This window comes from Scomber scombrus, chromosome 23 (assembly GCF_963691925.1).
Source record: "Scomber scombrus chromosome 23, fScoSco1.1, whole genome shotgun sequence".
Classification (NCBI taxonomy): Eukaryota; Metazoa; Chordata; class Actinopteri; order Scombriformes; family Scombridae; genus Scomber; species Scomber scombrus.
Window position 1 is genome coordinate 880,870 of NC_084992.1, and position 24,932 is coordinate 905,801.

Here is a 24,932-nt window from a genome sequence, read left to right on the forward strand (position 1 = left end):
ATCTAAAAACTATAAGAAGATTCTGATCAAACAGTATTTTGTTGATGCAGAGTTTTGTGGATTCTTTGAATGTTCTCTCTGATTGGTCGCTCATCATCGTCATCATTATTTATTTATCATGTCAGCAGTTTTTAATGTCAGCTGTTCATGTTTCCGCATCGGCAGGGCTTTGAGTCGTGTTCTCTGTGTAAACTCGTCCCATTAGTGTAAAAGAGACTTTAAAATCATGAAGCTTCTGATAAAATACTGATTTGGATTTTTTTTTTGTTTTGATATATAAAATCTAAATAACCAAAGCAGACAGAAAGACTCATAGTGACTCAGTTTAACTGTTTAACAAATGAATTAAAGCTGGACTTCACATCCAGTGAATGATTTTACACTTTCAAATAGATCTGTGTGTGTGCAGCTGGCAACAGAATAAAATCTGCCTCCTCCTGAAAACCCTGTTTGAAACTTGATGATGAAACTGTTTTGAATTGCAAATATGGAGGCAAATGTTTGAGCTGCTGCCTCCATTCACTTCAACAGACACTCAGTACTGAACAAGATTTTCCTTATCTGATATATAAGATGTGACAATTTGTGGGATTTACAACAGGAAGAAATGCCCATGATGAGGATAAATGTTCACACTGAGAATTCAAACAGATCAGATAGTGGAGGATAAAAACAGCACACAGTCTGTATAACACTATTATTTACTGCTGCTGGCTGTCACACTGAACAAAAAGATGAAAAGGTTTAATGAGTAATCACATTGGAATTATTCAAAAAAGTTTAGGGTTGTCCAGATTTCTCAGGAAACATTTGAAAATTCAGCTCCTCTACGAACACCTCAACACGGTGTCAATTGTTGTAGAATATCTAGATGTGTGTGGTATGTTTTATGCACTTGTTATCATTCCACATGTACTTGATCAGCTCTTTCTGAGTTCCTTTCCTCTAATGCTTGATTGTATTTGGATGAAAACATCTGACAAATGACACAATGTGAATATAAAATATGTGTTAAAAAAGTAAATGTTTGTGGATAAATAAGGTCACAGAAGAGAGAGAGAGAGGATGAGGACAGTTTATCTAGTTTTTTCAACAGATGTTTTTTATTTGATTTGAAACATTAGCTGCAAGTTATATTAGTATGAATTGGAGTTATATTGACTTTGACTGTATGTTTTGTTTCAGTAGGAAAATACAAGCACCTGGGTGTGAAATGTTCTGCAGTTATTAAACAGGTTGTGCCCCATCTGCAGCAGATAGATTAACTCTGTTTTAGTCTTTTTACCCGAATATAAAAATATACCCGATGCATGCATATGTTTGCTCGACGTATTGTAGATTTGTGTTCACATACCGAAGACAAACTAGTGTAATATGGAAACTACAGACTGCAGAGGGTCAGGGTGTTTATTTGTTTGGTTTGGTTTATTTAAGCTGAATCTGATGCCTGTGTTTGTGTTTGGCCTGTCTTTGGTGAATATTAAATGAAAAATTAAGATAAACATGAACATATATTTTCTAAAGAAAAGAGTGTTTAGAGTTTAAGAAGAAGAAATATAATGTACAAAATGTCCATCATTGGCTGTAATGGGTTCATGTGGGGGTTGGGTGGTGAAGTGGTGACACCTGCTGGACAAACTTTCATGATGCACTTACATTCAGTGCAAGTGAGACAGAATATAAATGAACTTCCTGTTTATTTCCATCTTTGTTGATTTGATTCATTATTTAACATAAAACATAGAAACTGGTTTATGTTGGTTTGTTGGAAGACAAAAACAAAGGTTTCTGACTGGAACGTTTCATCATCTGTTCAGTTCAGAAGTGATGCTCTGTGGTGACAGAGGTGATGATGTCATCATAGTCATCATCCAATCCCTGCTCAGCTTGGGTGGGCGGGACATTGCCATGGAGACCAGTAGGTAATTGCCAGTCAGAGCATGTTAGAAAGAAATTGTATCAAATGTGAGAGACAACTGTTAATCATCTACAACAAAATGAACCTGATTGATTGATTGATTGATTGATTGATTGATTGATTCAGAGTGGTACCTGTAGGTCTGTGTCGATATAAAGACACCATGAGGAGAGTGGAGATGAAGTACGGACAGAAAACCACTAGGTGGCAGACCAGTCTGAACACAAGCTGGGGAGGAGCTGAGACAAGGGGTGGAGCTTCAGATGCAGGGGGCGGAGCTTCAGATACAGGGGGCGTGGCTGTGGTTGTAGGTTTACCTGCAGAGAGAATCTCACCTGGTCAGATAAACATGTGGATGAAATAAGTGGTGAAATCAAAGGTAACTTCCTCACCTGTGACAGAGATCCAGCTGGATGGAGACTCTCCATGACTGCTGATGTGACACTTGTAGAGGCCTTCATCAGACTTGGAAACATGGTGGATGGTCATGTGACCTGCAGGCTCAGTCCTGATGAGGGAGCCATCTTTATAGAAATCAGCTGGGAGGTTGGAGGTCTTTGTTTTACAGTGCAGAGTGACATCATCTCCCTCCATCACAGGGAGGACAGGACTCTGCAGGATCACTGATCCACCTCAACACAGAGACAAACTACAGCATTTCATCATTTACACTCAGCTTCATCAATACTAACTCCACAGTCTGATCTTACCAGTGACAGTGATGTTGATGCTGTTACTGGTTGCTCCCTCTCTGGACTCACACCAGTAAACTCCACTGTCCAGTGGGAGGACTCCACTGATGCTACAGAGGGAACCAGCTGATATTCCCCAGTCTCCACACTCCTTCCTGGTTTCTCTGGTTGTGTTCCTCCTCAGCTTCCATCCAGCAGAGCTGTCGTCCTCCTCACAGCTCAGAGAGACAAACTCTCCTTTAAACAGCTGAGAGCTGCTGGGACTCACAGTCAGAGAGGCTGAGAGGGAAAAAAGGTGTAGGAAACGCTAAATGACATCTGGAATATACCAAAAGTCAGCCTGACCCCAAACTCTTTTTGACATAATTGTGTCTTTACTCTCCATCTGTCCCCAGTTGTTAAAAGGGTCTCAGAGGATCAGTAACTTTCAGACTGATAGATGAAGTTTACTAACCTTGGTTCATTGTGCAGCACAGCGGTGAGCTCAGAACTGAAGGGAAATGAAACTCAGGTTGGTTTGAGGTTTTGATGCAACCACACAGAACAACTTTTCTACTTAGAAGAGTTCACACAAAACACTCAGAATATCTCCCACACTGTTGAGTTTAGTGTGATTTATTCTAACTATTAATATCTGTCAACTGTATAAAGTTTAAGAACATGTTCAGTGCTTATAAATCTCTACAACAGGAGTTAGTGTGACTTACAGTCAGAACAGAGAATAAGACCCGAGAAGGGAAAATACCAGGAAGCACAGAACAAACACAGAGCAGCAAAACACATCAAATCAAACGTACATGTTAGCTGTTAAACATGCAGTTTTCTCTTACTGATGTCACTTACTGCTCTTAAAGGTTTTGTTAAGGGGTAAATATGTTCTGAATGTAATGAATTTCATCCATCAGTAATCTCAGTTACATCTTACTCAATAAAGTCTTATTGATCCAGATGTTTTTAAGATATTTGAAGCTATGAACCTTTCCAGCTGTTATTAGCAGACATTTTGAACATGAACTTATTGAAGTTTGGACAGATTGTACTCACGGAGCAGCCAGATAAGAGATGTTTGTCTCATTGTTCCTCTCACTCATGTGACTTCAAACACTTTGAACTGTTCAGTCAGAGCAGTGAAAACCAGCCATTTCCTCTGTGTGGGTCAGTGCAGCAGCGTGTGGTTTGGGCTCCTGCAGTTGGCATGAAAGGTGTTGCAAGTGTTCAGAAAGATGAGCAATGGTGATGTGTGATGATGATGATGATGATGATGATGATGATGATGATGATGATGATGATGATGATGAGGAGGAGGAAGAGGAGGATTTCTGGGCCAACTTGTTGGTTAAATAGTTCACATTAAATGGAGAAAGTGATCACACTCATGTTATTATAGCATCTTACAGATTTATATTACGACATTCTCAGCCTGTGATGAAGATATTCTTTATTGATACCGTTAAATCTCTTCAACGTTGGATAAACTCTCCTGAGGACATTTATTTTTTCTCTCCTTCATTTTCTTTACGGCTGTAATAACAAAACTGTCCTGCAGGGGTCAGAAAAGCTCTGTTTCTCATCACTGCATCATGCTGAGGTTGGATTTGTCAGTGTATTTAACCCAGGCAGGGAGTTCCGGTCATCTGAAATGAGGCCAACGTGGAAGTAACTTAAAACTGCATTCTATCAAAAGGCCACCAGGGGGCGACCGTTTCGGTGTCAAAAGGACTTCCGTCTCTATACAAGTCAATGGAGAATTCACCAACTTCTCACTTGATTTCTAACCTCAGTAAACGTTTTCAAAATGTGTTTATGGTCTCAATCGCTAGTTTAAAGCCTTCTTCAATGCAGTATGATGTTCATTTGGGACATTTTGGCCTCCCTGATTTTATATGTGACGATAAAGCAGGGTATGCATTAGGGCGTGGCTACGTGGTGATTGACAGGTTGATTGGTTCACAGGTTCAGGAGGGCGCCTCATGCTCCTCCTGATGCCCATATAAGTAGAATCAGTGTTTTTATTTTTCCCAGCATGCACCTGAAATTTTCAAGATGGCGCTGCTCAGATCCGATACTATTGGCCTCCGAGCAGCAGTCCACAAACCAATGGGTGACGTCACGGATGTTACGTCCATTTGTGAAATAGACCAAATACATGTTCAGTTATATTAAAATATGCAAATTCATAAAGCATGTAGAACAGGTGCAGGACAAACTGTCTCCATCAGAAACAGGAAGCTGGACGACCACAGAGCTGCTAGCTTCTGTTAACTGATTCACCACAAAGTACAAAACACATTGAGAGCACATCACACTCTGTCATCAACCAGAAGAAACCAAACTGGTCTGTTATTAACCCTAATTATCCTAAATGTCCCCATAATCCTAAACGTCCCCACTTTGTAAACCCAGAGAGGTCCTCACAAAGATACAAGTTTAACTCTACTAACATCACATCTACAACACATTACCTCCACTCCGCCTGATTGGCTGCTGACGAGATATTTTGATGTGACTGTATGTGATGTCATCAGTGATGTCATCTTCTGCAACTTGTAATTCAGTCTCTTTACAATTTAACAAATGTATTACAAAAGCAAATGAATAGACAAATCTGTGTATGTTATTACAAAATGAGGAGTAGATATTGAAGTTGTTCTGCCTTATTTATTGCACATCTATATGGACTCCATTAGTTGCCCGAAGCAAATCAAGACGGTACTGGATTTCTTGCCATGTTCACTGTAGCAGAGCCTCATTAATGGCATCAGTGATGTTTGACAGTTGCAGGTCGTTGATGTCCCATTCGATATCTTTAACATAACCCCATAGAAAGAATCCGATTTTGTTTCAATAAACCACGATACACATTGTGCCTTTTCTTAAAGAGTAGCCATTTTTTAGGTGTTTATTTAATAGAACCTATTTCATCAACAGGGTACCTGAAATACACAAATGCATGTGATTAAAAACTTTGATAACCACTTAGTACATAAGACAAATCTGTTTAACATATCTCATCAATTGTTTTTGTAATGATTTTTTTAAATTGTAAAGAGACTTTGTGGACATCCTGTATCTTTAATAAGTTACAAATGAACATGACACACAACAACTAAAGAGATTTCTTGCTGGTAATTTTCCATTCACCTCAACACCATCAGAGGAGACTCTGAGCTGATCAGGAACTGTTTCTGTCAGCTTGTGAAATCTACTCAGACTCTGTTTGAAGTAATTGTTTGAAGTTTGTTCGATTAAACTGGACTACTGCTGTCTGCCTTTGCAGGTAAGACATTGGTGTGTGTATGTGTGTGTGTGTGTGTGTGTGTGTGTGTGTGTGTGTGTGTGTGTGTGTGTGTGTGTGTGTGTGTGTGTGTGTGTGTGCGTGCGTGTGTGCTGATAAGTAACAACGGCTGAAATAAATCATTAAACAGTCACCACGTTGTTGTTCATGTAAATATTGCTGGTTTTGTTGGTTTTGGACATTCAGAGAATAAATAAGACCTGCTGTTGATGATCCAGATGTTCTTCAGCAGCTGCAAGAGAATGAAAACATTCAAATTAATATTAGAAGTTTCCTGCTGGTTGCATGAGGGTCTGTGTTCCTCACATGTTTTGGTACTTTTGGTACTATTCAAATAGTTCAAATGTAATAAGAACGCCTCACATTAGGCTACTCAAAGCAAAGTTCATCATTCATGGAGATAAACCCAAATATAACAGACACAGTGTATAACATAGTGATGATGTCCACTTATTTTTATAGTCAGACTGTAATACAACTGTACTGATAGGTTTTATAGGTATTAAAAATATGGGAACGTTTCTATTGTTACTATCAGTCCCAACAGCAAGGTGGACTTAACGTCATGACATCAGGAGGAAAACGAAAGTATTCAGTCAGTCAGTCAGCGGATGGAGCAACAACAAGACACAATAATCAGAAACCAAGATTCATTTCTAAACTTATAACTGTGTAATTATCTGTTCAAAGCGTCGCTGGTCTGGACTTCATCAACTAATGAAGTTTGTTCAGGAAACTAAGAAGAGAAGAAGAGAAAGATGTCTGCTTCAAAATCTACTTTATCCGTGTTTCTCCTCATGTGTTTCCTGTTCTGTTCTGTCTCTGAAGGTAAGCTGTGTGATATTTATATTTACTGAACACTCTGTAACTCTGCTTCATTCACTGTTATTGTTAAATGTTTAACTTACTGTGGTGGAAAAAACAAGTTCTATCTGCTCGCTGGCAGCTTTCCAGACTGTCTGACTCACCGCCATGACATGCCGGTGAGTCAGACAGGTGGTTTGACTTCCGCATCTGAATCAAAGTTAACATGATTAGATAAAGATCATAACCTGTTAGACTGAATATTCTTCACATAGTTCTCTGCAGAAAAACATCAGGCTGCTGCTGTCTTCAGCTTCTTTTGGTTTAATGATGTTTGACATCGTCACTGAAGTGAAGAACACAGTTTATTTATCACCTTTTACCTCAGAGGTTTTTACAGTGTGTACAGTAATACATCATCCTGTACTCAGACTCTTCACTCAAAGAAAGAAAAACTACCTAAAACTATTTTAACAGAAACTGAAGCAACAAGCAGAGCTACTCAATCATTAAAATACTGACAGATCAAAGTTAAATATGATCAAATACAATAAACATCCAGAGCTCTTTAACTGTTTAACTTCTTCATCAGAACTCAGTGAACTGACTTTACAGTAACATCACTATAACATTTCATTTTTACATTCTTACTGCATTAAGTTATATTTCAGTCATGTGTTAGTTTTAATGTGTGACAGTAAGTCAACAGTGTAATACCACAGGACTGTCAGTAGGTGATGCTGTTGGTTTGTGTCGCAGCTGTTAAAGCTCAGCGGAACTCAGGCTGTCAACCAACCAGGCGGGGAGTTCTGGCCACCAGGGGGCGAATGTTTTCGTGTCAAATGGCACTTTTCCACTACACAGTTCCAGCACGACTCGCCTCGCGTCGGCTCGCCTCGACTCGGTACGGTTCCAGGAACCTTTTCCATTACAAAAAAAGTACCTACTCAACGTGGGCGGGGTCGTCATAGCACGGCTCCGCGAAACTGCCGTGACTTCGTTTTATACGCAACACAAAACACATAAACAATGGAGGACATGGAGGCAGTGGTGTACTTGCTGCTGTATGAGGTTTTCTGTCTCACACAAAGCAAGAACATTGAGCCGTATGGCTGCAACTATGGTTGTAACGCTGCTGCCGGTATTTAAAAATGCCGGGCGGCTCATGACTCTTCCAGCGACAACTACCAATCAGCGGCCAGCAGTGTGTCGACGTCACATTTTAGTACCGGCTTGGCTCGCTTGGAACCTCACCAGAGCAGGTACTGAAAAAGTATCAGGTACCAGGTACTTTCCCTAGTGGAAACGCAAAAAGAACCGAGGCGAGTCGTGCTGGAACTGTGTAGTGGAAAAGCGCCAAAAAGGACTTCCGTCTCTATACAAGTCAATGGAGAATTCACCAACTTCTCACTTTCTAACCTCAGTAAACGTTTTCAAAATGTGTTTATGGTCTCAATCGCTAGTTTAAAGCCTTCTTCAATGCAGTATGATGTTCATTTGGGACATTTTGGCCTCCCTGATTTTATATGTGACGATAAAGCAGGGTATGCATTAGGGCGTGGCTACGTGGTGATTGACAGGTTGATTGGTTCACAGGTTCAGGAGGGCGCCTCATGCTCCTCCTGATGCCCATATAAGTAGAATCAGTGTTTTTATTTTTCCCAGCATGCACCTGAAATTTTCAAGATGGCGCTGCTCAGATCCGATACTATTGGCCTCCGAGCAGCAGTCCACAAACCAATGGGTGACATCACGGATGTTACGTCCATTACTTATATACAGTGTAGGCTGTCAACACTTTACTGATCATCACATCTACACTTACTGTCTTTAAGCTGGATATCAATAAAACACATGCTGATTGGTGAAATGTCACAGTTGTAGGCATGATGTCATACAGCGGTCGTCATGGTGATCTGTCGTTCAATTATTAAAAAACTATTTTATTCTATTTTAAACAATATTCTGTTAATGTCTTAAAATATACATTTACGACTTTAATGAAAAAATTAAAAGTAAAGAATTTTTAAGCAGATTTTTCTTCTCTGGATGTTTTTTTATATTGTTCTTTAGACCCACCGATACATCTGATCAGCAAAAGAGCAAGACCTGGAGATGATGTCATTCTGCCATGTAAAGCTCCAAACAACATCAACATAGTAGCTGTTGAGTGGACCAGATATAACCTTGACCCTAACAGCTACGTCTACTTGAAGCGAGACGGGCGCCTGATGACAGCAGACCAGGATCCATCTTATGTGAACCGGGTGCAGCTGAAGGACGATGAGATGAAGAACGGTGACCTGTCTCTGATTCTGAAGAACGTGACCAGCAACGATGGAGGAACATACGAGTGTCGCTATAAAGGAGAGGGAGGAGATGTTCAGATCAAACTCATCGTCCTGAATGCTGAAGGTGAGTTTGTAGATGTGAGAAATGATAGTTACACATCTGGACAGGAGTATGATCACATGTTCACAGTTAAACACGTTTTGTTCTTCAGACTTCAGCACACACCGATAACTATATATAGCTATTACTGTTAAATGAGTATTCAAATCACGTGACACATGCTGGCCATTAATAATGAATTAATTAGTAAATAGTAAATAATAAGTAAATAGAATAAACATTTGTGGGCTAATGAATGTAAATGCAGGAAGTTTTATAGAAATACTAAATAATAATAAAATAAATAATATAAATATGAAAAAATTAATTACCAACAACATAAAACGAGCATGTGAGTGTGTGTGTGTGAGTGTGTTTATATATATGTACACATATATATGGAACATGGAGAACATGGAGAATATTCATCTTCCACGCCAACAGAAAAGGGCGAATTTAGAAAGGTTTCATCTCTAATGTTTGTTCTAAAGACATTTCTGGCGGGAAAGTTGTATTATATTTTCATAATCTTTCCTCAGTGAATGTTTACAAGCATCAGTTTGTCAGTTAGAAATTATTTGTCGCCAATATCTATCTTCTGTATTAGCAAACATATTGGGCTGTCACATCACTTTGTAGGAACAAAGCGGTGGTGTAACGGGCAGCGCGTCCGTCATTAGTTGCAGCAGCAGTTACTTATTAATAATGTAATTTTCATAACTTTAAGTAAATTCATACAACCTGAAAATATCTGAATTTACAACCTTCAGTTTGTTATATGATGGAAATCAAATCTTGACAGATAAGTCTACGGTTCCCACGGATACCAAATACATTTCAGACCTCTCAAGTCTCAGGCATTGGCCGTGAGACACATGCATTTCAAGCTGCTCTCACACTCACACGCCACACCTGACATTTTTTCACGCCGGGAAGTGATAGATCTCACCGGACAGAAATTATTATATGATATACAGAAGAGAACAGCGACGTATATTTATCCCTCTGTCCCGTGGGATACGGGAGTCTTCCGCATTCCTGCCTGAGCTTTCAAAATAAAACCTTTGCTATTGTGCGCTTCTTATTGTTATTAACAAACAAATTTGGGGCTTGTCAATTACGGGAGAAATGACGGGAAGGCGGCGGGAGATGGGTTCGAAATATGGGAGAACCACGGAAAAACAGGAGTGTGAAGGCATTGTATCCAAACGTAATGATCTGAGGCTCCTGCTGAACTTGTCGCACTCGCCATTGTCAATGTCTGATACTGAATATGCGCGTTTCACACATGGCGCATGCGCGTGGCATGACGTTGGTGTTTACATCTAGCTCAGAGCCAGAGATCGTACAAAAAGATGAATGACAGATAAATAATGAGAATAATAATAATAACATGAAATAAAGGTTGTTCACGGGTCTTGGGCAAGTCTCGAGCCTCGAGTCGAAATCAAGTCTGAAGTCTTTTGAGGTCGAGTCCAAGTCAAGTCTGAAGTCACAGTTTAGTGAGACTTAAGTGCAACTCGAGTCAGAGTCGCAAGTCCGAGTCCCCAGCTCTGTCATTAACTTCACTGGACTGAGATCAGATTCTGCTGCCTGTCTTTGGTTTGGTGGTAGACGCGCGCCAAGCGTCAATGACTTGAGTCAAGTATTACACACTCAGAAAAATCAAGTACATTATGAAATAAAACAAGTAAGCCAGTAAAAAGTACAGAAAACTCAATGTAAGCAAGTAAAAGTAAAATACTGCCATACATTAAGTTTATTTAAGGTCAATGTTTGCATTTACAGTGTATATATATATATATATATACATGTATAGTAGAGTACACTCTTCTGAAAGTTACACAGTTTAGAGGTTTGATGCTCATTAAGGGTGATTGATCACCATGAGTCTGTGGAACCATCTCATTTACACAGGTTTGATTGTTCTAACAGCGATGGCACAACATGAGAGAGAGAATTATTTCATTTTCTCATGCAGGGACCAAAGATGAAAAGGTCAAGATTTGCTAACGTTAGCCAACATATTAATATAAAAATACACATTCAAATAGTAATTTCAGCATTTGATTGTTATTATATTTACATTTTGAATTATATTAAAACACAGAAATTTGTTCCAACAGCTTTAATGTAAACTTGTAATGAAACGTTTAAACTATAAAAACAAACTTCAGATTCTTCTGTTCATCACAGACATTAGCAGTGATCATAAATATGTACAAACATCATATTAGATTCATCACTATGAATAAATATCTGATTATTATGAGAAACCTTTATTGTAATTATGAGATATTTTCTTATAAATAAAATATACTGAGTCGTAATTAAGTGACACTAAGTTGTGATTGAGAGAGCCAATCAGTTTGTCTGCTGCTTTGACAGTTTATATTTAAGGATTTATTTACCCTTTAAAAAAGTTCCTTTGAGTTCTTTAGGGACAAAATGTCCGCATGAAAACATCAGAACTGATAATAAATATCAAATGTTCATTTTCAGGATTTTAACCCTTTAAATGTTTTAAAATCTATTGTTTACATATAACGCCTGTTTTCTTTAAATGGAAAAAACACAAAAAAGCTAAATGCAAAGTGATTTATTTTGGCGGATTATCACAGCCTTTGATATGTCAATGATTAACAACAACATTGATTTTGATGTATTATTATTTTTTGTGCAGTGTCAGATTAAAATATAAACTCCCTCTTAGCTCCCATTGAAACTCATTATAACTACGTTTTCTGACCCTCCAGCCAAAAATTGACTCTTTCTTACATTCCTGTGTTCTAGGCTCATTTTAGAGCCAGTGTTGCGCCCTTAAAATAGGCAGAATAGTGAGGGAAGAGGGATGAAACACAATACACTGCTCTTGTCTTCACTCACGTTAATTAAGTAAGGGAGAGAAGCACGACTTCCCCCTACTGGAGCCTTAAGGCATTACTAATAAATCGATGCACAATCAACATGGAATCTGTCAACAATCTGTCACTTACTCATATTATCTGAACTAATAACTTTATCAGCATAACCAAGATGAAAACTATCAATCTTAACTGTCAAATTAATTAAATTGCTTTTAGAAGATCAAATAGATTTTAAATTCTTAAGTACCACACCAGGGCTTCAAAAGGGCATTTTAATTTTTTATTTTTTATTTTTTTTTACCAGATATAAACATCATTTAACTGTATTTTACCTTTGAGAGAATTCACCAGTCCTGCTCATCCTGTTTTGTGAGTGTGTAATTTATGTGTGTATTGAAAAATAAATGTGTGTGTGTGTAAGTGTATTAAATTGGAGACTTTATATTGACTTACTGGTCTCCATTTATAACATTTTGTCTAAATTTCTCTCTCTCTCACACACACACCTTCAAAGCTAAAACATGTATAAAATAAATGTTCAGCACATTTGAAGTGTTATATTTTATATTCTATTGAGTTTGATGACCTGTGTATGTGTGTGTGTGTGTGTGTGTGTGTGTGTGTGTGTGTGTGTGTGTGTGTGTGTGTGTGTGTGTGTGTGTGTGTGTGTGTGTGTGTGTGTGTGTGTGTGTGTGAGACATTTAGACAAAATGTTATAAATGGAGACCAGTAAGTAAATTAGTCTCCATTAGTCTCCAAAAGTCTCCACTTGTATCTGCACATACACACATTTACATCAATTTTTCAATACACACACTCTGACACTCGTACCAACACATCCAGGTCAACATAGACAGAGCTCGGAGTTTCACTCCTTCACCTTTTTTTAATTCTGACTGATGGAGGTTAATGAGACAGTTTGGTTATTGTTCTGTGTTTTTCGGTGGTGCCCCATATTAATCATTAGAAGTGATTATTCTTTAATTTCTTATTAATAATTAATAATTATTAGTCATTATTAATAACCAAACGTATTCCTCTCTACTCTTACATGTATGGTTGCCTTGTAGCAAAGCTATCACCTACATTATAGTGGAGCTACTTCTTAGTAAGACCCTGATTCTCTAGATCTAACATCTACACACTGTATCATAGACATCATTAAAATAATATACAGTATATATAGATTAAAAACAAAGTCCTTGGATAATGTGATGCCATAAACATGAACGCAGCCCAAATGATCAAGAAAATAAAAACTGAAAAGCAGAAAATGTCCTTAAGGAGGCATAAGGGTTCATTTAAAGATGAAAGTATCACTGACTTTTGTTTTCTTCATTTTCTGTTTTTGTTCTTTCAGATAAAACAGTGAAGTCTGGAGCTGATGTCACTCTTCACTGTCAGAGTCCCAGAGATGAAGACATCACATCATTAAAGTGGATCAGACCAGACCTGAAGACAGATGAGTACATCTTCTTCTTCAGAGACAACCGAACATATGAACACTTCCAGCATCCATCTTTTCGTGGTCGAGTGCAGCTGATGGATCCACAGATGAAGAACGGAGACGTTTCTGTGATTCTGAAGAACGTCACCATCAACGACACTGGAACATACAAATGTCGAGTTAAAGTGAGCAACACAAAGCCTGAGCTCATGAACACCATCATCCTGACAGTCACTGACTCAGGTGAGTTTGTACAGATGAGACTGTAGAGGTGAAACATCATCTGACTGACAGCTGATAACTAAAACCTGTTTCTGCTCTACAGGTCAAACATCTGAAGGAAATGTTGGACTGAAAGCTGGACTGCCTGTTGTTGGGATTCTTCTTGTTGCTGCTGTTGTTGGTTTTGTATTTTATATAAGACTTAATGGATGTCCTTTCCAACGTGTTCTTCGTAGAGCAGCTGATCCCCAGCAGGTCTGAAAGCTCTCAGATCTCTGAACTCTTGAATCTTTCTGCAGCTTTTACAGCAGCTACATGGTCTGAATTAGAACTGAGTCTAAATGTTTAGAACTCAGTTCTTTCATCAGTACTTAAAGAAAGTGGAGAATGTGGTTTTAGTGTAATTAGTGATCAGGCTGCAGCTCCTCCTCTCATCACATCATTTATTCACAATGTGAGAACAGCACTGAACTGTGAAGACAATCAGACACAGCAGTCACACTGTGTCATTAACACTTCCTGTTTGTCATGTGACCCACACTGGCCCACAAAAACATTTTGATCTAATTCAATCATTTAAAAAAGCAGCGTCTGTATAAAACGACTCATTTTATTATCAGGATTTGATCCATTTAGAACAATAAGATGCAGCTTAATAATGTGTGTGATGTGGTTTTCCCATAAAAAAATGATCATTATCACTTTAAAACCCTTAAATAATCCTTCTGCCTCATTAAAACCCAGAATCTATAACGATGTAAATACATTTAGATGTTTCCTCCTTCACTCTCAGTGTTTGTGATCTGCAGGCTTCAAACTGATACTGGACCATTATTGGCTCCAAACTGGTTGTGATGTCACAAATCCTGCTCATTGGTCCAGTTTTCTATCTTTAAGTCCAGTCCAGTATTTATCATTAACACAGGAGGGAACCAGGTGAAGGAGTGATGGATAACATTTAACTCAGGTTCATGTCAACCACCAGTCTAAATGATTATTTAATGACGACTTGTTTTTATATGGTTTTAATAATGTGAATGTTTTGACACATTAAAGATTATTTTTTTAAAGGCTTGTTTCCTTTCTATGAATTCAGTCTTTATGAATGTAGACAGTTTGGATTCTCTTCATTTTAAACTATCTGAATGTCTGAACTTGAACCAGTTGCTGCTCAGCTGTGATTCACTGAGGACAGTTTGTCATTTGATCAGTTTCACTATTTACTGACACCAGTTATTAGTCTGTGCCTTCATTTAGCTGCTATGATAATGAGGCTTTATGCAGAATTACATTACATACAAACTGTGGAACACATTTATTTACATTTTTCTAACTAACTAACTACATTTACTACTAAGTACTTTACTGTAGTACAGTTTGAGGTACTTGTACTTTACTGCAGTATTTCGATGTGATGCTACTTTCTACATCTCAGAGGGAAATATTGTACAAGTACCTCAAACTGTACTTACATTATTATTTAAGTACTTCAGTGATGAAACTAACAGTCAGTTTGTACATGAGACCTTAAAAGTCTATAAAATAATAAACCATTAGAGGAACTGAACAGCCTGATGTCCACCAATCACAGTGAGGAACAGACTGATTAAATACTGACTCACCTCAGACCAACAACAGCAGAAACACTGCAGAAGACTCAGACTGTGTTATCTTCTTTAAATCTATGATTCTATATATGAATTCTGTTTTCTATATGAACCCTGGTACTTTTGGGGATATATAAAAAAGGCATGTAGAAATGTTATGTAAAAAGGGTCAAGGAACATATTATTTACTATATATTTACAGACGGCTATCTGCACTTTCTTCTTGTTGTTTAAAGTATTTAAGGCTTCAGTTGTTTCTTAATATAATAATAATTAAACATAAAATCAATAAAACTTCTGTCTGGCTTTTATTTTTCTCATCGCACCAAAACCTGCTCAGCTACTGAAGAGTCTCACAGCTCTTTCTGAGTCACTGTCCTGTTTCACTTCATATAAAAAACATGAACAATAAAATCTTATCTGATCATCTGCAGAGACAAACACAGTGCAGGCAGTCACATGGAAACAACTCAATGTTAAAAGTCTAAAATGAGCCTTAGGGGCTCACTTTAGACTTCCTTAAAACATGTAAAACAGGCTAATGATCACCTGCTCTCTGTGTCCTCTGATACAGTTTGAATACATGTTCAGCTGCTTTCTCTGTGTTTATTGTAGCATTTTATTTCGTAATCTTTTACAATTTAATGGCAATAAATCTGAACCTTGATCCTTGACAAGTCTTGAAGTAAGTAAACCTTTAAACAACACAGTTTTTCTGTTGAACCCGACAAAAACCAACCAAACACAAACACATTTTTTTCTCCAATCATTGAAAACATGTTTCTGCTGAAGAGCAGCTGGACACCTGCCCAGATTACCTGTATGGATCCGTTCATGCGTTTAAATGAAAACACTCGTTCTCTCTCTGTCCAACAAATAAGGATGTTTTCTTGAGTATATCTGTAACTACAGTATGAAACAGAGAGACAGCAGCAGAAATATAAAATATTTCTTGTATTCTCTGTAACTTCAACACAGTTGATGTACGAGTCAAACTAGAACATGTGGAGTTCCTCAGGCAAGGCAACTTTATTTACATAGTGCATTTCATACACAGGGGCAACTCAATGGGCTTTACATAAAAACTGATTACAGAGCAGGTGGACCCAAAAGTTTAATACTTTAATAGCCAACAAAGAAGAAACTGAACAGAAAAACACAGGCCGAATGAACACTGGAAAAATAACAACGGGGCGAATGTGCAGCAAAAACACACAGAGACTCAGACCAAGACTGAACTGAAAACCAAAACCTATATAGACATGATGAGGTGATAACTAAACAGGTCACAGGTGAGTGAAACAAGACAGGTGAAGCACATGAGGCCATCAACTAAGGCAGGGGAAACACAGGAAGTAAAACTGACAAAATACACAAGGAGAGAATAACCTCTGTCACCACAGAGCATCACTTCTGAACTGAACCAATGAACTGAACCAACTTTCATTAAGATGTGACATAATGATTTGATTTTAAATCATTAAAAGGACATACAGTGCAAATAAAAGATTACATTCTGAAGTGCTTTACAAAAAACTCAATCATAAGCACATGAAAACAGAAACGTTTTTAACCTGGATTTAAAAATGTTCACAGTTGGGGCTGATTTCAGTTCTGTTGGTTGTTCCAGTTGTGTAAAAGCTGCTTCACCATGTTTTAGGGCTCCACTATCTGACCTCAGAGCTCTACTGGGTTTATATTCCACTAACATGTCATTCATGTATTCTGGACCTAAACCATTCAGTGATTTGTAGATCAGTAGCAGAACTTTACAACCTGTTCTATAGCTGACTGGGAGCCAGTGTAAAGACTTTAGAACTGGAGTAATGTGCTCTGATCGAGCTGCAGAGTTCTGAATGAGCTGCATTTGGGGAGTGGTTCCTCAGGGAAGCGTTTCAGCTCCTTTGATGTTTTTCATTCTCTTTCATTCAGGACTCAAAATCTGCTTTTTTTTAGCTTCACTTCAGAATGACGACTCATTGGTTCAGTTCAGAAGTGATGCTCTGTGGTGACAGAGGTGATGATCATCATAGTCATCATCCAATCCCTGCTCAGCTTGGGTGGGTGAGGGTGTTGCCATGGAGACAAGCGGCTCATTTCCTTCCATCAGAGCAGAAATTCAGAAAGAAAATGTAGATAAATCATCACCTTATGTTGTGATGTGTTGTCAGTCATCCACAACATAATGAACTTGATTGATTGATTGATTGATTGATTGATTGATTGATTGATTGATTGATTGATTGATTGATTGCTTGATTGATTGATTGATTGATTGATTGATAGTTGCTGAGTGTCTGTAAGGTGAGTGAATGATTCAGAATGTTACCTGTGGGTCTGTGTCAATATAAAGACACCATGAGGAGAGTGGAGATGAAGTACGGACAGAACACCACTAGGTGGCAGACCAGTGTGAACACAAGCTGGTGAGGAGCTGAGACATGGGGTGGGGCTCCAGATACAGCGGGTGGGGGCCCATATACAGGGGGCGGAGCTTCAGGTACAGGGGGTGGAGTTTCAGGTACGGGGGGCGGGGCTACAGATACAGCGGACGGGGGCCCATATACAGGGGGCGGAGCGTCAGGTACAGGGGGTGGAGTTTCAGGTACATGGGGCGGAGCTTCATATACTCGGGGTGGGGCTACAGATACAGCGGACGGGGGCCCATATACAGGGGGCGGAGCGTCAGGTACAGGGGGTGGAGTTTCAGGTACATGGGGCGGAGCTTCAGATACTCGGGGCGGGGCTACAGATACAGCGGACGGGGGCCCACATACAGGGGGCGGAGCGTCAGGTACAGGGGGTGGAGTTTCAGGTACATGGGGCGGAGCTTCAGATACTCGGGGCGGAGCTGTGGTTGTAGGTTTACCTGCAGAGAGAATCTCACCTGGTCAGGTAAACATGTGGATGAAATAAGTGGTGAAATGAAAGGTAACTTCCTCACCTGTGACAGAGATCCAGCTGGATGGAGACTCTCCATGACTGCTGATGTGACACTTGTAGAGGCCTTCATCAGACTTGGAAACATGGTGGATGGTCATGTGACCTGCAGGCTCAGTCCTGATGAGGTAGCCATCTTTATAGAAATCAGCTGGGAGGTTGGAGGTCTTTGTTTTACAGTGCAGAGTGACATCATCTTCCTCCATCACAGGGAGGACAGGACTCTGCAGGATCACTGATCCACCTCAACACAGAGACAAACTACAGCATTTCATCATTTACACTCAGCTTCATCAATACTAACTCCACAGTCTGATCTTACCAGTGACAGTGATGTTGATGCTGTTACTGGTTGCTCCCTCTCTGGACTCACACCAGTAAACTCCACTGTCCAGTGGGACGATGTCAGTGATGTTACAGGAGGAACCAGCTGATCTTCCCCACTTGTCACACTCCTTCCTGGTTTCTCTGGTTGTGTTCCTCCTCAGCTTCCATCCAGCAGAGCTGTCGTCCTCCTCACAGCTCAGAGAGACAAACTCTTCTTCAAACATCTGAGATCTGCTGGGACTCACAGTCAGAAAGGCTGAGAGGGAAAAAAGGTTTAGACAACACTAAATGATGTGAAACTTGTTTTCTAGTATTTGTGTTGAGATTCAAGCCATCAACAGATTTGTGTTTTAACTCTCCATCTGTCCCCATTAGGCATGTTTGTGTTACTTAGTTCATTTCAAAGGCTCCAATCATGTATTTGTTCATTTTATTTGTTTATTTATTTGTTATGGTAGAGTCAAGGTAATGTTTATTTTCCCTAAGGGCCACTTTGTTTTACATTACATTTTAGGGGCTCAAACTATTTGCAGAATTCTTCTTATATCATATTTGTGCCATTACTTTAGTCAGCATTAACTTCCTGATAATTATTCATTTAAACACGTTGTGTCACTTTTAAACAGGAGGAAACTCACCCAATTTCACCATAAGTAGTTATTGGGTGATATTTCGCCAGTAGAGGGCGGTAGCAGCTATGATAATTTAGTATTAGTATTTGAGTGTTGGCAATTTTTTTTTCCAGGATGGGGGAAGTCATGACCAGGGGCCTGTTTCAGGAAGCAGGTTTAACTAACTAGGTTGACCGACTCTGAGCTGTCAAACTTTTTTGGGGGGAGTTTTAGAACAGCTGATAACAGTTAGTTCAATCAACTCTAAGTCAAAGTAACTCTGAGTGAATCTCGTGCATGAGGAGATACCAAGCCTTCATCGATGGAGCACAGATAACATGAGTCACCATGACACAGGAGAAACAAAGGGCTCAGTCCTCCTACTTCTCCCCAGTGGAGTTAGAAATATTACAGACTGTGTAAAGTGAATTCAGACATTTTCTTCTAAACACATTAAATAGGTCATAAATGTATTTCTAAAAAAGGTGTAAAAAGCATTTCAACCATTTAGATTTGAATTGTGGAGCTAGGCTTCACAAACTGTGTTTCAACATTTCTGTGTCTGGATTTAATGGGCGGGTCTGAAAGTCACTGCAGCGTTATGTTTGGGTGGGGGGAAAGACCTGCAGCAAAAGGTCTAACAACATCATACACCCTCGCCCAGGCAACCCAGGCCATCCAGCAAGCAGGTTATTTGACATAGTAACTGTAATAATATTACTGAAATCCTATATGTAACAAGTTATATTACTGTGTTACTACTAAAATCAATATATTACTGTAATGGTGATACTGTTGTAATGTGTTCCCCCCAACACTGGTGTAAAGTGTACATTTATACAGGAAATGCAGCAGGTTTCTCTGCTGACACACGACAGTTAACAGGAAGATGATCATATATGTGTGAACTGAGGGTGTGATGATGAGCAGAGGACAAACTCTTAAAAAAACTCTTCAACTTCTCTATAGAGACAAACTCTGAAGGGCATTTTGATTTTAATGAAGTGATAAAGAGCGGAGAAATTCAGACTAAAACATGTCTCTGATTTTGTGCCTTCATATCAATTTTTGCATGAACTCTTAAATCTCAACGTTCCTCTCAGGGTCTCTCAGACAGAACCAGCGACTTTCAGACTGATAGAAGAAGTTTACTAACCTTGGTTCATTGTGCAGCACAGCAGCGAGCTCAGAACTGAAGAGAAATGACACTCAGGTTGGTTTGAGGTTTTACTGCAACACAGAACAACTTTTCTAATAATGAATGTTTCTGTCAGCTGTATTAAGTAGTAATTAAGTTGTTTGTAGTTTAAGAATGTGTTCAGTGTTTATAAATCTCTACAACAGGAGTTAGTGTGACCCATTGTCAGAACAGCTACAACTATGAGAATAAGAACCGAGGAGGGAAAATACCAGGAAGCACAGAACAAACACAGAGCAGCAAAACACATCAACTCAAACATCAAAATTCACGTTAACTGCTTAGCATGCAGTTTTCTCTTGATGATGTCACTTCCTGCTCTTTAAGGTTGCATTCGAGTTAAGTGATAAATATTTTCTGAACATAATGAATTTCATCCATCAGTATCTTACTCAATAAAGTCTTATTGATTCAGATGTCTTCACGATGTTTGAAGCTATGAACCTTTCCAGCTGTTACTAGCAGACATGTTGAACATGAACTTATTGAAGTTTGGACAGATTGTACTCACGGAGCAGCCAGAGAAGAGATGTTTGTCTCATTGTTCCTCTCACTCATGTGACTTCAAACACTTTGAACACTTACATAAGTCAGAGCAGTGAAAACCACCATTTCCTGTGCAGTTTGGCCTCCTGCAGTTCGCAGGAAAGTTGTTGCAAGTGTTCAGAGAGATTAACGATGATGATGATGATGATGATGAACAGTCTGATTGTAGATGATTGTTTGGATGATAATTAGCCAGCATGTTGGATAAGTATTTAACATTTAATAGAGAAAGTGGTCAGTAACTAGTGTGTGTTAGTGAGTCTGCACCTTTTGAACACACTCATGTTATTATAGCATCTGACATACTTATATTAAGACATTAGTCTGTGATGAAGATATTCTTTATTGAAACAGTTAAACCTGTGTTGAAGTTTAGATAAACTGTCCTGGGGAGAAGAACAGTAGAGGCAACAGTTTAAATTCAGATTACATATCAGACTTAACTTATCATTGGATGAGCTAACATAGCTAATACAGGAGCCACAACCTCTTATTGAAAGGAATGACTCTCAATAATAGGGACCTTCATGAGATACAAAAGAGAGAGAAAGACTGGAAACAGACATGATTTAACTACTAATGGTAACTGGTGTATGTGTAACGGAGTTGTTTTAGATTGTTGATATTTGTCAAAATTGTTAACCACTGTAGCGATTGAGCCAACACAGTCTCGTTCTATCCCAAGAAATGTTCTTGTTGGCAAAGTGGTAACTCCACTGCGGGGAGATGGATGGGTCCCTATGAAGGTCATAAACCAAACAAATAAGCTAATAGCGATCAAGAGAAATTGCTAAGTTGGTGGATATGTACCCATGCCTGGCTGTTGAGGAAATCCAACCTGCTAGCAGTTCATGTTTTAAATTCAATATGTCACACCTGAATGGACCCCAGACTTGCCTGATATGACAGAAGTCCTCAGAAAATGTTGTTTGAGTGACTTCGATTTTTTTTATTAATATTTTTGACAGACCTTTGACAACAAACTTATCATAATCATCATCCTACAAAAATACAAACATACATAAAGTTCATTGTCCTCTTTTAAATGAAAACATTAAAGAACAACAAGTTTAACAAACAAAAACAAAACAAAAACCAGCAACAACAACAACTATAATTTACATTTGACCTATGAGTTGACCAATCGGTTGCATCTAATACATCAGGTGCCCCGTATTTAATCAGACATCCCCTCTATTAATATAAAAAATGAGCCCCAGACTTGATTAAAAATATCTTCTCTGCCCATTACTCTGTAAGTGACCCGGGTAGTTTTCCAGAAAGTGGGTTATGTGAAAACTCAGAGTAAGTTAACCCTGAGATGAGGGAAACTCAGAGTTATCCGTTCCAGAAAGAGAGGTAACTGAAACTCTGAGTCAGTCACCATGGTAACTGAAACTCTGAGTCAGTCACCATGGTAACTGAAACTCTGAGTCAGTCACCATGGTAACTGAAACTCTGCACAGCATACAGAATATAATGGATCTTAGGAGAGATGGTCATCTTAACTAATTTAATCCTACCTAATAAAGATATATTCATTTTAACACAGTTTTGTAAGACAGGTTGAACAGCTTGGATAACTGACGAGATATTAGATTGCATTATTTTATCCAAACCTGGTGTTAGTTAAATCCCTAAATATGTCAAGCCTGATGGCATCCACTTATATAGCGATGATTCCCTGATGGCTGGAGGGCATATTTTGGAGAGAGGCATGGTCTCTGATTTAGCCCAGTTAATTGTGTAGCCATACATTTCAGAAAATAAGTCAATAATGGAAGAAATCTCTGATACTGCTGTGTTTGGGTTACTTAAAATCAGCTTGTGTTCATCTTGGCCCATCTGAACCCCTTTAATATCTTACGTATATCGACCATGTAGATTCCCTATATGCGGTGAGTTTATCCAAATAAAGTGCAATTACCTCAAACTGTACTGCAGTAAAGTACAAGTACCTTTAACTGTACTACAGTAAAGTACAAGTACCTCAAACTGTACTACAGTAAAGTACAAGTACCTCAAACTGTTCTGCAGTAAAGTACAAGTACCTCAAACTGTACTACAGTAAAGTAAAAGTACCTCAAACTGTACTACAGTAAAGTACAAGTACCTCAAACTGTACTACAGTGAAGTAAAAGTACTTCTAACTGTACTACAGTAAAGTACAAGTACCTTTAACTGTACTACAGTACAGTGCAAGTACCTCAAACTGTACTACAGTAAAGTACAAGTACCTCTAACTGTACTACAGTAAAGTACAAGTACTTCTAACTGTACTACAGTACAGTACAAGTACCTCAAACTGTACTGCAGTAAAATACTTGAGTAAATGTACTTAGTTACTTTCCTCCACTGATCCAGAGTGAGTAAAACAATGAACAACAGACTTGAATCTGCAGGAACAGCAGCAGCTGCAGTTAATGACCAGCAGATGGCGCTGAAACACAGTCTGACTCTTTAACTAGACCTCTGGAAGCTTTTCTAGTTTCTGAAGGACTGAGAGTGAAAGTCTGCTGACCAGCGCCTCAAATGGGCCGGAACGCAGTAGTGCCACTTCTACATGTTAACCACTGGTGCACCGGGACTTCTCACAAGCTCACAGTACCGTTTCCCGTCCTTTTTACATTACACTTAAACTACATTACCCAGAGTGCACTACGTGACGCTCACTGGCTTGTTCACCAGGAAGTCGGAAACCACTCTGGATGAACGGGAAAAGCAAAGAAACAAAAACACGACAGTGATGTTGGCATGGCAACAAAAGAGCACAAACAGAGTGAGACTCTAAACAGAAGCTAGTCTCCGACAGTCAGATTTTACCATGGCAGAAAATGACCCGATTTGAGTCGCACATGCGCAGTCAGGCCCGCCATTTTGGACAGTTACATACGGCAACACCACTTGGACAAACTACTGTTATAGGTTGTAACTACTGGTACTAATTCTTTAACAAGTTTAGACCTGATGTTTCCCCTTTATGTTCCCTCTGCAAAGGAAAGGTTTAGTCTTTTTCTCATTAAATTTATTGATGGCCTCATTCTACTAACTTTTGGACTCAAATGTCTTTATTAATTTGGGAGTCTCGTAAGGTCTTGGTCACTATTACAGAAGGTATGGTCTCATTTTTGAGTGCCAAATCTTATAAGGAGGAAATTAATGATATGATTAATTCGCTGTGTCTGTTGGGTAAATATCATATTCATGAAGCCAGATTTATTCAATTTATTCCAAATGAAACTTTGTTTTATGCTGAACTTAAGATTTATGATTCTGTCTGTAAAGTACCTAAAAACAAAAAAGCTTTTAAGACATCCAGCCAACTGAAAAATATTGTGGACCGTACTGCCAGGTGAAATATTGCTGCTGCTGCTACATTTTTTCTTTCTTTCTACTGCTTATAGTGTTTATATTGTTTGTTACATTACATGTGTTTTTTCTTTTATGTGTTTTTTGATTTTGTCTTGATACTCCCTGTACATCCCTGTTGTTCCACGCTGTTTATATTTTGTCTTTAATATGCTAATAAAGTTTGGTTGAGAAAAAAACAACTACAGCAACAAAAAAACTACTGGTACTAACTACTGTTATAGGTTGGATAGATGTATGTCATACATGTTTCAGCAGTTGGATTTGAGTCCGCACAAAATATAGAAACAATGGAAGTTCAACACAAGTTTTTACATGTGTATGTAACCAGAGAGAAGTAGTGATACACTATCTGTATGATTCAAGGCCTCCAATGGTAGACACTGATCGGGAAAGTCACAACAATCGGTGCACAGTGCAGCAGCAGCAGCAAGACTCCTCCCTACCAACACATGCTGCACAGTTTACAGAGGTTTGTAACAGCAATCTGTGACAGTGCTTTAGAGTCATAGACTGTATATAAGAAATGGACGTAACATCCGTGATGTCACCCATTGGTTTGTGGACTGCTGCTCGGAGGCCAATAGTATCGGATCTGAGCAGCGCCATCTTGAAAATGTCAGGTGCATGCTGGGAAAAATGAAAACATGGATTCTACTCATATGGGCATCAGGAGGAGCATGAGGCGCCCTCCTGAA

The 24,932-nt window shown here is 38.9% G+C and overlaps 3 protein-coding genes across 3 annotated transcripts in view; 2 read left to right on the forward strand and 1 right to left on the reverse strand.

Moving 5' to 3' along the window:
• Positions 1-24,932, forward strand: part of LOC134006258 (uncharacterized) — a 232,030-nt gene that overhangs the window by 132,433 nt on the left and 74,665 nt on the right. The window lies entirely within an intron of this gene.
• LOC134006259 (uncharacterized) lies at positions 1,819-23,741 on the reverse strand. The gene is made up of 13 exons (XM_062445346.1): positions 23,721-23,741; positions 23,528-23,569; positions 18,506-18,794; positions 18,188-18,427; positions 17,601-18,112; positions 14,104-14,107; positions 13,420-13,573; positions 8,920-9,160; positions 4,818-4,872; positions 2,611-2,889; positions 2,311-2,541; positions 2,053-2,217; positions 1,819-1,886 (listed from the first exon to the last, which is right to left on the reverse strand). Exons 1-13 carry the CDS (start codon positions 23,739-23,741, stop codon positions 1,819-1,821), a joined length of 2,301 nt encoding a protein of 766 aa, XP_062301330.1.
• On the forward strand, positions 6,549-14,525 carry LOC134006159 (coxsackievirus and adenovirus receptor-like). The gene is made up of 3 exons (XM_062445250.1): positions 6,549-6,733; positions 13,328-13,657; positions 13,740-14,525. The coding sequence occupies exons 1-3, from the start codon at positions 6,664-6,666 to the stop codon at positions 13,895-13,897; spliced, it is 558 nt and encodes a 185-aa protein (XP_062301234.1). The 5' UTR covers positions 6,549-6,663; the 3' UTR covers positions 13,898-14,525.

Excerpts from the sequence above, each read along its gene's own strand:
- LOC134006259 (XM_062445346.1), bottom strand. The coding sequence starts at position 23,741 with ATGGCGGGCCTGACTGCGCAT. Across the intron at positions 23,570-23,720 it reads TGGCGGGCCTGACTGCGCAT|AGTGGTTTCCGACTTCCTGG; the intron begins GTGCGACTCAAA and ends CCGTTCATCCAG. Across the intron at positions 18,795-23,527 it reads AACAAGCCAGTGAGCGTCAC|TGTTGTCTAAACCTTTTTTC; the intron begins GTAGTGCACTCT and ends CACATCATTTAG.
- LOC134006159 (XM_062445250.1), top strand. The coding sequence starts at position 6,664 with ATGTCTGCTTCAAAATCTACTTTATCCGTGTTTCTCCTCATGTGTTTC. Across the intron at positions 6,734-13,327 it reads GTTCTGTTCTGTCTCTGAAG|ATAAAACAGTGAAGTCTGGA; the intron begins GTAAGCTGTGTG and ends TTGTTCTTTCAG. Across the intron at positions 13,658-13,739 it reads CCTGACAGTCACTGACTCAG|GTCAAACATCTGAAGGAAAT; the intron begins GTGAGTTTGTAC and ends TCTGCTCTACAG.